At 45.1% G+C, this 13,947-nt stretch overlaps 1 protein-coding gene and 2 non-coding genes across 3 annotated transcripts in view; 1 reads left to right on the top strand and 2 right to left on the bottom strand.

Annotated features, from left to right (window-relative positions):
• LOC135538194 (pre-mRNA 3'-end-processing factor FIP1-like) overlaps positions 1-5,477 on the top strand; it is a 33,406-nt gene extending 27,929 nt beyond the window's left edge. The window contains 4 exon segments of the mRNA XM_064964163.1: positions 1,809-1,895; positions 2,561-2,693; positions 4,131-4,412; positions 4,965-5,477. Coding sequence (XP_064820235.1) covers positions 1,809-1,895; positions 2,561-2,693; positions 4,131-4,412; positions 4,965-5,106 — 644 coding nt within the window. The 3' untranslated portion in view covers positions 5,107-5,477.
• Positions 5,478-9,606: 4,129 nt separating this feature from the next.
• Positions 9,607-9,770, bottom strand: LOC135538203 (U1 spliceosomal RNA). Its single transcript, XR_010455339.1, has one exon. It is a non-coding gene; the product is annotated as a U1 spliceosomal RNA (small nuclear RNA).
• A 2,911-nt stretch (positions 9,771-12,681) lies between these two features.
• Positions 12,682-12,845, bottom strand: LOC135538202 (U1 spliceosomal RNA). The gene has a single exon (XR_010455338.1). It is a non-coding gene; the product is annotated as a U1 spliceosomal RNA (small nuclear RNA).
• Positions 12,846-13,947: the final 1,102 nt, after the last annotated feature.

Raw genomic sequence — 13,947 nt, 5'->3', positions numbered from 1 at the left:
CAGTGTATCACTACAGTATATCCTCCTCACTACAGTGTATCACTACAGTATGTCCTCATCACTACAGTATATCACTACAGTATGTCCTCATCACTACAGTATATCACTACAGTATATCCTCATCACTACAGTATATCACTACAGTATGTCCTCATCACTACAGTATATCACTACAGTATGTCCTCATCACTACAGTATATCCTCCTCACTACAGTATATCACTACAGTGTATCACTACAGAATATCCTCCTCACTACAGTGTATCACTACAGTATATCCTCATCACTACAGTATATCACTACAGTATGTCCTCATCACTACAGTATATCCTCATCACTACAGTATATCACTACAGTATGTCCTCATCACTACAGTATGTCCTCATCACTACAGTGTATCACTACAGTATGTCCTCATCACTACAGTATATCACTACAGTATGTCCTCATCACTACAGTACATCACTACAGTATATCCTCCTCACTACAGTGTATCACTACAGTGTATCACTACAGTATATCCTCCTCACTACAGTGTATCACTACAGTATATCACTACAGTATATCCTCCTCACTACAGTGTATCACTACAGTATATCCTCCTCACTACAGTGTATCACTACAGTATATCACTACAGTATATCCTCCTCACTACAGTGTATCACTACAGTATATCCTCCTCACTACAGTGTATCACTACAGTGTATCACTACAGTATATCACTACAGTATATCACTACAGTATATCCTCCTCACTACAGTGTATCACTACAGTGTATCACTACAGTATATCACTACAGTATATCCTCCTCACTACAGTATGTCCTCCTCCTCACAGTATATCACTACAGTATATCACTACAGTATATCACTACAGTATATCCTCCTCACTACAGTGTATCACTACAGTGTATCACTACAGTATATCACTACAGTATATCCTCATCACTACAGTATATCACTACAGTATATCTCTACAGTATATCCTCATCACTACAGTATATCACTACAGTATATCCTCATCACTACAGTATGTCCTCCTCCTCACAGTATATCACTACAGTATATCACTACAGTATATCACTACAGTATATCCTCCTCACTACAGTGTATCACTACAGTGTATCACTACAGTATATCACTACAGTATGTCCTCATCACTACAGTACATCCTCATCACTACAGTATATCTCTACAGTATATCCTCCTCACTACAGTGTATCACTACAGTATATCACCACAGTATATCACTACAGTATATCCTCATCACTACAGTATATCTCTACAGTATATCCTCATCACTACAGTATATCTCTACAGTATATCCTCATCACTACAGTATATCACTACAGTATATCCTCATCACTACAGTATATCCTCATCACTACAGTATATCACTACAGTATGTCCTCATCACTACAGTATATCCTCATCACTACAGTATATCACTACAGTATATCACTACAGTATATCCTCCTCACTACAGTATATCCTCCTCACTACAGTATATCACTACAGTATATCACTACAGTATATCACTACAGTATATCACTACAGTTTATCCTCCTCACTACAGTATATCACTACAGTTTATCCTCCTCACTACAGTATATCACTACAGTTTATCCTCCTCACTACAGTATATCACTACAGTATGTCCTCATCACTACAGTATATCACTACAGTATGTCCTCATCACTACAGTATATCACTACAGTATATCCTCCTCACTACAGTACATCACTACAGTATATCACCACAGTATATCCTCCTCCTCTTCATCACTACAGTATATCCTCCTCCTCTCCAGGTGGCTACCCTCCTCCTATGCCAGGTGTGGTGTCTCCATGGCCTCCTATGATGGACCAGTCTAAACAGTGGGACTACTACCCTCCAGGTAAACCAGCCTACCCTCCAGGTAAACCAGCCTACCCTCCAGGTAAACCGATCTACCCTCCAGGTAAACCGGTCTACCCTCCAGGTAAACCGGCCCACCCTCCAGGTAAACCGGCCCACCCTCCAGGTAAACCGGCCCACCCTCCAGGTAAACCGGCCCACCCTCCAGGTAAACCAGCCTACCCTCCAGGTAAACCGATCTACCCTCCAGGTAAACCGATCTACCCTCCAGGTAAACCGGTCTACCCTCCAGGTAAACCGGCCCACCCTCCAGGTAAACCGGCCCACCCTCCAGGTAAACCGGCCCACCCTCCAGGTAAACCAAAACAGGAGGGTGGTACAGACAATGTACTTATTTAATGTGATCAGCGGTAGATCTGTGTCATAGCAGAATTTAAAGGTCATATCTGATTGAGCTGACCTATGCAGCGGTTACCGTGACGACGGTCTCCGTGAACACGGGAACATTGCCTTTCAAAAGGGTCACAGCTGACGAAGCAGGATCAGATAGAATCCCAGCCTTACTCTCTGTTTGTCAGCGCCTCTATAAACTGTTTTGGGGTTTCAGCTAATGTTTTTTTACTAGTGATCAATCAATCAACCTGTCAATCAATAACCAATCAATCAGTCTGACCTGATGTTCTTTACTGTACTACCACCCACCAGGGCCGGGGCCAGGACCAGGACCAGGACCCAGACGGGAGGACAAGAGGGAGAAGGAGAGAGAGAGACCCAGGGAGAGACCACATGAGAGGGAGAGAGAGCGAGAGCACAGCCCCTCCACTATGGCTTACAACAGGTTAGTCGAGAACGACGAGGCCACGATGGGTTAGTCGAGAACGACGAGGCCACGATGGGTTATTCGAGAACGACGAGGCCACAATGGGTTAGTCGAGAACGACGAGGCCGCAATGGGTTAGTCGAGAACGACGAGGCCGCAATGGGTTAGTCGAGAACGACGAGGCCGCAATGGGTTAGTCGAGAACGACGAGGCCGCAATGGGTTAATCGAGAACGACGAGGCCGCAATGGGTTAGTCGAGAACGACGAGGCCGCAATGGGTTAGTCGAGAACGACGAGGCCGCAATGGGTTAGTCGAGAACGACGAGGCCGCAATGGGTTAGTCGAGAACGACGAGGCCGCAATGGGTTAGTCGAGAACGACGAGGCCGCAATGGGTTAGTCGAGAACGACGAGGCCGCAATGGGTTAGTCGAGAACGACGAGGCCGCAATGGGTTAGTCGAGAACGACGAGGCCGCAATGGGTTAGTCGAGAACGACGAGGCCGCAATGGGTTAGTCGAGAACGACGAGGCCGCAATGGGTTAGTCGAGAACGACGAGGCCGCAATGGGTTAGTCGAGAACGACAAGGCCGCAATGGGTTAGTCGAGGACGACGAGGCGACAGTGTTCTCCTAACAGTATATCTTCCCCCACTGTCCCAGTACCGGACTCGGACCAGTGGTCCTCTGCTCGCTAACACAAGTGACCGCATTTCTTGGCAACGCACAAACCAGTTGAGCTATAGAAACATATTGAATACGATAGCATGCTGTGGAGTGCGCTTACAGCACATTCTTTTTATATATATATATATTTATTTTATTTTGAATTTTACTCCCTTTTCTCTCCAATTTCGTGGCATCCAATTGTTTAGTACATACTATCTTGTCTCATCGCTACAACTCCCGTACGGGCTCGGGAGAGACGAAGGTCGAAAGCCAACGACCAACAGGCACACCTCATCTCACTGTCTAATCAGAAAAGATCTGTTTAACTTCTTCAGGGCAGGCTGGACGGTAGCGTCCCACCTGGCCAACATTCTGTGAAATTACAGAGCGTGAAATTCAAATTACGGAAATATAAATATTTAACATTAATGTAAAGTACAAGTGTTATACATCAAAATCAAGCTTAACTTCTTGTTAGTGTTTCGCCTGCCATTTCAGTTCTGTTATACTCACAGACATTATTTTAACAGTTTTAGAAACTTTATAGGGTGTTTTCTATCCAAATATACAAATATATGCATATCCTAGCTTCTGGGCCTGAGTAGCAGGCAGTTTACTTTGGGCACGCTTTTCATCCGGACGTGAAAATACTGCCCCCTACCCAAGAGAGGTTAAACAACGACCGACAGATTGACAGAACTCATGTCACTGTCCAATCAGAAAAGATGATAAGTCATGTCACTGTCCAGCGTCCAATGAGATATTCTGTCTGTCTGTGGTCTCCATAGTGACGAGGAGCGGTACCGTGGTTACCGGGAATACCAGGCGGAGCGTGGCTACAGCGGCGGTGACCGCGGAGGAGGTGACCGCGGAGGAGGGGAGCGTGGCGGCGTAGACCGTGGAGGTGACCGCGGAGGGGGAGAGCGTGGCGGTGACCGTGGCAGTGGTGGTGAGCGTGGTGGTGGAGGCGGGGAGCGTCACAGAGACCGGTCGAGCCGTGAGAAGGAGGAGAGACACAGAGAGAGAAGACACAGAGAGAAGGAGGAGGGGAGACACAAGTCATCACGCAGGTACGCCACACACACACACACACACACACACACACACACACACACACACACACACACACTATTTCACCTCTTTGTTGTATCAGAATCAGAACTGTCTCTCTCTCTCTCCCCTCTCTCTCTCTCTCTCCCCCTCTCTCTCCTCTCTGTCCCTCTCTCTCTGTGTCTCTCTCCCTCCCCCTCCCTCTCCCCCTGTCTCTCTCTCCCTCCCCCTCTCTCTCCTCTCTGTCTCTCTCTCCCTCCCCTCCCTCTCCCCCCGTCTGTCTCTCTGTCTCTCTCTGTCTCTCTCTCTCTCTCTCCTGTCTCTGTGTCTCTCTCTCTCTCTCTCTCTCCCCTCCCCCCTCCCTCTCCCCCGTCTCTCTCTCTCTCTCCCCTCCCCCATCTCTCTCTCTCCCCTCCCCCTCCCTCTCCCCCGTCTGTCTCTCTCTCCCTCCCCCTCCCTCTCCTCTCTCTCCCTCCCTCTCTCTCTCCTCTCTGTCTCTCTCTCCCTCCCCCTCTCTCTCCTCTCTGTCTCTCTCTGTCTGTCTCTCTCCCTCCCCCTCTCACTCTGAGCAGTAGCAGCAGGAGGAGACATGATAGTGAAGAAGGAGACGGTCACAGGAGACACAAACACAAGAAGAGCAAGAGGAGCAAGGAGGGCAAGGAGCCTAGTGATGACATGGGAGGAGACCAGGAGAACCAGGACACCATGGAGTGATGAAGAGAACACCCTCCTCTCCCTCTGTCCCTCTTCATCTCTCTCTCTCTCTCTCTGTCTACATGGGAGGAGACCAGGAGAACCAGGACACCATGGAGTGATGAAGAGAACACCCTCCTCTCCCTCTCCTCATCTCTCCGTCTGTTTCCCTCTATACGTCCCTCCATCTTTCTCTCTCTCCTCTCTCCCTCAGAGCACTGTTGTAGTTGATCATGCTCAGAGATCGTTGTTGTTTACCTGTTCCCTTCGTAGTCATGACGATCATAAACAACCCTCATGTTCTGTCATTTATTTTCATCCCTCTATTTTCTTAACCAAACACCTCGCTGAAAGATGTCAATTTGTTGAATTAAAAAACAAGCTTTTGATAACTTCTGTGTGTTGGGTGGTTTCTGTGTGTGTTGGGTGGTTTCTGTGTGTGTTGGGTGGTTTCTGTGTGTGTTGGGTGGTTTCTGTGTGTGTTTTGTGGTTTCTGTGTGTGTGGCTGGCTGGTGTGTGTGTGTGGCTGGCTGGTGTGTGTGTGGTGTGGCTGGCTGGTGTGTGGTGTGGCTGGCTGGTGTGTGGTGTGGCTGGCTGGTGTGTGGTGTGGCTGGCTGGTGTGTGTGTGGCTGGCTGGCTGGTGTGTGTGGCTGGTTGATGTGTGTGTGTGGCTGGTTGATGTGTGTGTGTGGCTGGTTGATGTGTGTGTGTGGCTGGTTGGTGTGTGTGGCTGGCTGGTGTGTGTGTGTGTGGCTGGCTGGTGTGTGTGGCTGGCTGGTGTGTGTGTGTGGCTGGCTGGCTGGCTGGCTGGCTGGTGTGTGTGGCTGGCTGGCTGGTGTGGCTGGCTGGCTGGTGTGTGTGGCTGGCTGGCTGGTTGGTGTGTGTGTGCGTGTGGCCGGGTGGTTTCTGTGTGCGTGAGGCCGGGTGGTTTCTGTGTGTGTGAGGCCGGGTGGTTTCTGTGTGTGTGTGAGGCCGGGTGGTGTGTCTTCTCTCTTCCTTCCTCTATGTCTGACGGAGGGGTAATGGAGCAATAAGGCCCGAGGGGGTGTGGTATATGATAGCAGATTATAGTCTTTGAAAGGCAACGTTCCCGCCCTCGAGGAGACTGCGTTCACGGTAAACGGTGCACATGTCGACTCAATCAGAAATTACCCTTGACATTTCTATGGTGGAAACTAATGCTTCAGTGATTAACACATTAAATAGAGCCCTCAATCGAGGCCAAAGGCTTTGTCCTGTTCATGTTTAGCTACAGTACGGGACACAGACTACATTAGAGGCCATAATGGGTACATATAGACGACATTAGAAGCCATAAGGGATACATATAGACTACATTAGAAGCCATAAGGGGTACATATAGACTACATTAGAGGTCATAGGGATACATATAGACTACATTAGAAACCGTAAGGGATACATAGAGACCACATTAGAAGCCATAAGGGATAAATATAGACTACATTACAAGCCATAAGGGATAAATATAGACTACATTAGAAGCCATAAGGGATAAATATAGACTACATTAGAAGCCATAAGGGATACATATAGACTACATTAGAAGCCATAAGGGATACATATAGACTATATTAGAGACCATAAGGGATACATAGAGGCTCCATTAGAAGCCATAAGGGATACATAGACTACATTAGAAGCCATAAGCAATACATGGACTACATTAGAAGCCATAAGGGATACATATAGACTACATTAGAAGCCATAAGGGATACATATAGACTACATTAGAAGCCATAAGGGATACATATAGACTACATTAGAAGCCATAAGGGATACATATAGACTACATTAGAAGCCATAAGGGATACATAGACTACATTAGAGACCATAAGGGATACATATAGACTACATTAGAAGCCATAAGGGATACATATAGACTACATTAGAAGTTATAAGGGATATATAGACTACATTAAAGACCATAGGGGATACATATAGACTACATTAGAAGCCATAGGGATACATAGAGGCTACATTAGAAGCCATAAGTGATACATGGACTACATTAGAAGCCATAGGGATACATGGACTACATTAAAGGCCTTAAGGGATACATAGAGGCTACATTAGAGGCCATAAGGGATACATATAGACTACATTAGAAGCCATAAGGGATACATATAGACTACATTAGAAGCCATAAGGGATACATAGAGGCTACATTACAAGCCATAAGGGGTACAGTGCATTCGGAAAGTATTCAGACCCCTTGACTTCTTCCACATTTTGTTGCATTACAGCCTTATTCTAAAATGGATGAAAAATAATAATCCTCATCAATCTACACACAATGCCCCACAATGACATCACAATGCCCCATAATGACATCACAATGCCCCATAATGACAAAGCAAAAAAGTTAAGAAATGTTTAAAAATGTAGGGGAAAAAATCTACTGAAATGTCCAATTTGTAAGTCGCTCTGGATAAGAGCGTCTGCTAAATGACTTAAATGTAAATGTAAATGTAAATGTAAATATGACATTTAGTTAAGTATTTAGACCCTTTACTTAGTACTTTGTTGAAGAACTTTTGGCAGCGATTACAGCCTCGAGTCTTCTTGGGCATGACGCTACAAACTTGGCACACCTGTATTTGGGGAGTTTCTCCCATTCTTCTCTGAAGATCCTCTCAAGCTCTGTCAGGTTGGATGGGGAGCGTTGCTTTCAGGTCTCCCCAGAGATGTTCGATCGGGTTCAAGTCCGGGCTCTGGCTGGGCCACAAAAGGACATTCAGAGACTTGTCCCGAAGCCATTCCTGTGTTGTCTTGGCTGTGTGCTTAGGGTTGTTGACCTGTTTAAAGGTGAACCTTCGCCCCAGTCTGAGGTCATGAGTGCTCTGGAGCAGGTTTTCATCAAGGATCTCTCTGTACTTTGCTCCGTTCATCTTTGCCTCAATTCTACACCGACGCATGTCTTGTATTCAAGATCCTAAATGACCTGGCTCCTCCCCCTCCACGCAGTATTTTTGTTAAACAGAAAACCCTAACATATGGCAGCAGAGCCACAAGGTCCTCCACTGAGAGGTGACTGTATAGTTCCCTTAAGGAAAGGTAAAGTCAATCTGTTTTCTCTGTGAGAGCTTCCCATGTCTGGAATACACTGCCATCAGACACACGTAACTGCACCACCAATCACACTTTCACAAAATGCTTGAAGACATGGCTAAAGGTCAATCAGATTTGTGAACATAATCCCTAGCTGTGTGTTGCCGCTTTCTATGTTGTCGGTTGTCTGTAGCTTCTGAGGTGTGGAAACACTTTTATGGATTTTTTCTTGTTGCTTTTTGTTCCATGTTGCTCTGTCTGTACGCTACGTCTCCCTTGTCCTATGTTGCTCTGTCTGTATGCTACGTCTCCCTTGTCCTATGTTGCTCTGCGTGTATGCTATGTCTTGTCCTATGTTGCTCTGTCTGTATGCTACGTCTCCCTTGTCCTATGTTGCTCTGCGTGTATGCTACGTCTCCCTTGTGCTATGTTGCTCTGCGTGTCTGCTATGTCTTGTCCTATGTTGCTCTGTCTGTATGCTACGTCTCCCTTGTCCTATGTTGCTCTGCGTGTATGCTATGTCTTGTCCTATGTTGCTCTGTCTGTATGCTACGTCTCCCTTTGTCCTATGTTGCTCTGCGTGTATGCTATGTCTTGTCCTATGTTGCTCTGTCTGTATGCTACGTCTCCCTTGTCCTATGTTGCTCTGCGTGTATGCTATGTCTTGTCCTATGTTGCTCTGTCTGTATGCTACGTCTCCCTTGTCCTATGTTGCTCTGCGTGTATGCTATGTCTTGTCCTATGTTGCTCTGTCTGTATGCTATGTCTCCCTTGTCCTATGTTGCTCTGCGTGTATGCTATGTCTTGTCCTATGTTGCTCTGTCTGTATGCTACGTCTCCCTTGTCCTATGTTGCTCTGCGTGTATGCTATGTCTTGTCCTATGTTGCTCTGTCTGTATGCTACGTCTCCCTTGTCCTATGTTGCTCTGTCTGTATGCTACGTCACCCTTGTCCTATGTTTCTCTGTCTGTATGCTACGTCTCCCTTGTCCTATGTTGCTCTGCGTGTATGCTATGTCTTGTCCTATGTTGCTCTGTCTGTATGCTACGTCTCCCTTGTCCTATGTTGCTCTGCGTGTATGCTATGTCTTGTCCTATGTTGCTCTGTCTGTATGCTACGTCACCCTTGTCCTATGTTGCTCTGTCTGTATGCTACGTCACCCTTGTCCTATGTTGCTCTGTCTGTGTGCTACGTCTCCCTTGTCCTATGTTGCTCTGTCTGTATGCTACGTCACCCTTGTCCTATGTTGCTCTGTCTGTATGCTACGTCTCCCTTGTCCTATGTTGCTCTGTCTGTGTGCTACGACACACCACTAGGATTACACACCACTAGGACTGGGATTACACCCCACTAGGTGATAAATCTCCTGATACAGGAAACTCTACATAAACAAGAGTCAACACTCCGACTATCAACTACATCTTAAGGTGAACTTATTTTTAACATCAAGATCAGGGGAGAGCGCGAACGCAGTCCCCCACTACCAGAAATTATGCAATCGAGATTTCCACATTTGAGAAATTCGCAGGGGTCAGCACAGCCGGAGTGCAATGGCTGAGCCTCGCCCTGGGTGAACCGCCTTCGTGATCACGGTGTCTCCCTTGCCAGGTAAGTATGAGTTGTACACGTTGGTAGAGGCGGACTCCTTCCAGGACAAAGGTGTTTGACTCACGGTTACCACTTCTACTACTGATAATACCACATCATATTGAGCAGGGTTTAATGACATTTACGAATAAAGTTGCGGACAAGGCGAAGGAAAAGCAATACATTTTGTTTTACTATATTATATCACGGACCGACTCTTTACCCATCATGCAACACGGTAGAAATTCTATATACATTGCATTTTTTGTCTAAATGTTGGTTTGGTTACACACAAGTAGGGCGATGTACCAAAATGCTGAAATCACATTCGTGCACACAGCCAACCGAAAGACACCACTTATTTCTGGTGTTTTGTAGCGTTCCAGACGTTGTAGGAATAGTTTCATCACGCTTGTTTTCTGCTCTCAGTAAAATATGATTCCACCATCGACCACAGGGTGGCATACGACCCACAGATACGGAGGAGAAACAGTAGCCTACTACTTCATCAACAAGACACAGTAGTAGCTACTCGGGGTGTGCTGACATGGCCATACTCGTATTTGTTATTTGTCACAGTAGCAGGCAGCATAAATCTGAATGATTACACTATGATCAGACCAGAAACACGCCAGGAAAAGAGATTGGATGAAATGAGGAAGCCAGCGGTGGAAGAACTACAGCTTCACTCTATCCAATCAGAGCAGCAGGATCAACCTACTGCCCCGCCCTCCTCTTTCCACACATACAAACTAGCCAGGTGATTGATTTTAGATCACGCACATGATTGAGAAAATCTTGCTGGCACCCGAAAAAAAAAAAGAAGTTTATTCCGATCACAGATTATTCCAGTTCTCTGCTGCCTGTGACTGGAAAGAATTGCAAAAATCGCTGAAGTTGGAGACTTTTATCTCCCTCACCAACTTCAAACATCTGCTGCAGCTGTACATAGTCTATCGGTAAAAAGCCCACCCAATTTTACCTACCTCATCCCCATACTGTTTTTATTTATTTACTTTTCTGCTCTTTTGCACACCAATATCTCTACCTGTACATGACCATCTGATCATTTATCACTCCAGTGTTAATCTGCAAAATTGTAATTATTTGCCTACCTCCTCATGCCTTTTGCACACAATGTATATAGACTCTCTTTTTTTTCTACTGTGTTATTGACTTGTTTATTGTTTACTCCATGTGTAACTCTGTGTTGTCTGTTCACACTGCTATGCTTTATCTTGGCCAGGTCGCAGTTGCAAATGAGAACTTGTTCTCAACTAGCCTACCTGGTTAAATAAAGGTGAAATAAAAAAAATAAAAAATAAAAAATTACAAAAAAAGACTTGGATCATAATCGTATTAATTTAACTAGGCAACAAATTCTTATTTACAATGACGGCCTACACCGGCCAAACTTGGACAACGCTGGGCCAATTGAGTAGACTACTACAACTCATAGTTTGTCGTACTTTTCAGACAGGTGATCTATTATAAATGATAAACAGGGTGGTTTGAGCCCTGAATGCAGATTGACAAAAACAAATGTTTTTGCTGGTCTAATGTAGTTTTTAACCCGTTTGTAATAGCAATAATGCCAATTTAAGGTTTGTTGTATATGGCCAATGTTAGAGTGACCCATATCCACAAGAAGGACAGCAAAACAGACCTGTATCTATTTTGAGTGTGCAGTCTAAGGTGCTGGAAAAAGTCATGTATGAATAGATGGATGAATATACTGTCAAGAACACTCTTATAGGAACTACAGTCTGGTTTTAGAAAGACTCACTCCACTGACATCTCCGTTTTGACTGACTTCATCAGGAAATAAGTGGACCAGTGACATGTCTGTGGCGTGGTAATGGTTGACCAGGGCAATGACTGTTGTCAAGGTAATGGTTGACCAGGGAAATGTCTGTTGTCATGGTAATGGTTGACCAGGGAAATGTCTGTTGTCATGGTAATGGTTGACCAGGGAAATGACTGTGGAATGGTAATGGTTGACCAGGGAAATGACTGTTGTCAAGGTAATGGTTGACCAGGGAAAATGACTGTTGTCATGGTAATGGTTGACCAGGGAAATGACTGTGGCATGGTAATGGTTGACCAGGGAAATGTCTGTGGCATGGTAATGGTTGACCAGGGAAATGTCTGTTGTCGTGGTAATGGTTGACCAGGGAAATGTCTTTGGCAAGGTAATGGTTGACCAGGGAAATGACTGTTGTCAAGGTAATGGTTGACCAGGGAAAATGACTGTTGTCATGGTAATGGTTGACCAGGGAAATGACTGTGGCATGGTAATGGTTGACCAGGGAAATTACTGTGGCATGGTAATGGTTTACCAGGGAAATGTTTGTGGCATGGTAATGGTTGACCAGGGAAATTACTGTGGCATGGTAATGGTTGACCAGGGAAATGTCTGTGGCATGGTAGACCAGGGACTTGTCTATGGCATGGCAATGGTTGAACAAGGAAATGTCTGTTGTCATGGTAATAGTTGTCCAGGGAAATGTCTCTGGCATGGTAATGGTTGACCAGGGCAATGACTGTGGCATGGTAATGTTTGACATTTACTGTGGTCTTAAATTACAAACTGTCCTATAAATGATTTAATAATCTAGCAAATAAAAGACCTCAATCCAGATTACGTCATGAGGGCACAAAATGATCCATTCACAAGTAGGCCTTTTCCTTGACATTATCAGGCCATGACAGGCATAATCACCAGTGCTACAATAACACATCACACACATGCGGGTTATCAGAAGACAAATGTATCTCTTGAGGCCTTAGTTGACTTTTTAACAGACCCTACATTCTATAGCCATTCATCATATAAGAACATATACATTTTGACAAACGTCCTTCTCAACACGAACCTCAGTAGAACTGTGACTTAAAACACATCAAATGATGTTCCTACATTATTTTTAACATCAAGATCAGGGGAGAGCGCGAACGCAGTCCCCCACTACCAGAAATTATGCAATCGAGATTTCCACATTTGAGAAATTCGCAGGGGTCAGCACAGCCGGAGTGCAATGGCTGAGCCTCGCCCTGGGTGAACCGCCTTCGTGATCACGGTGTCTCCCTTGCCAGGTAAGTATGAGTTGTACACGTTGGTAGAGGAGCACTCCTTCCAGGACAAAGGGGTTTGACTCACGGTTACCACTTCTACTACTGATAATACCACATCATATTGAGCAGGGTTTAATGACATTTACGAATACAGTTGCGGACAAGGCGAAGAAAAAGCAATACATTTTGTTTTACTATATTATATCACGGACCAACTATTATCCCATCAAGCAACACGGTAGAAATTATATACACATTGAATATTTTCTCTAAATGTCCGTCTGGTTACACACAAGTAGGGCGATGTACCAAAATGCTGAAATCACATTCGTGCACACAGCCAACCGAAAGACACCACTTATTTCTGGTGTTTTGTAGCGTTCCAGACGTTGTAGGAATAGTTTCATCACGCTTGTTTTCTGCTCTCAGTAAAATATGACTCCACCATCAACCACAGGGTGGCATACGACCCACAGATACAGAGGAGAAACAGTAGCCTACTACTTCAACGTCAACAAAGACACAGTAGTAGCTACAATGGGTGGTTTTTAATTAATTGTTTTATTTCACCAGGTCGGCTAGTTGGGAACAAGTTCTAATTTTCAAACTGCGACCTGGCCAAGAATAAAGCAAAGCAGTGCGACAAAAACAACACAGAGTTACACATACACAAACGTAGTCAATAACACAATAGAAAGATCTATGTACAGTGACATGGCCATACTCGTATTTGTAATTGTATCTGTAAATTGGCAGGATGATACTCGTGATCGGAGTGCGCCGAGGTGTGTGTTTGTTTGTGTGTGGGCAGCTCCATTTGCTATCAATCAGAATATGCATTAGCGTTTCATCTTTATCCCTACCCCTTGCCCTCTTGTGAGATATAATGCACATTGATAGCAAACCTCCACGTCGTGTGGTTTGTATCATAGCAGCAGACAGCAGCAATCTAAATGATAATCTATGATCAGACCAAAAACATGCGAGGTTTGTGTCGTGCATAAGAACAGCCATTAGCCGTGGTATATTGGCCATATGGGGTTAATATGATAATTGGATTTAGAAAAAAAGGAGCTGGAATAAATTTCCTCGTATAATGTTGTTCCTCTATGAATGCGATTTTACTGCTAA

This window comes from Oncorhynchus masou, unplaced genomic scaffold (genome assembly GCF_036934945.1).
Source record: "Oncorhynchus masou masou isolate Uvic2021 unplaced genomic scaffold, UVic_Omas_1.1 unplaced_scaffold_930, whole genome shotgun sequence".
NCBI lineage: Eukaryota > Metazoa > Chordata > Actinopteri > Salmoniformes > Salmonidae > Oncorhynchus > Oncorhynchus masou.
This window is presented reverse-complemented; position numbering and strand designations above follow the sequence as displayed.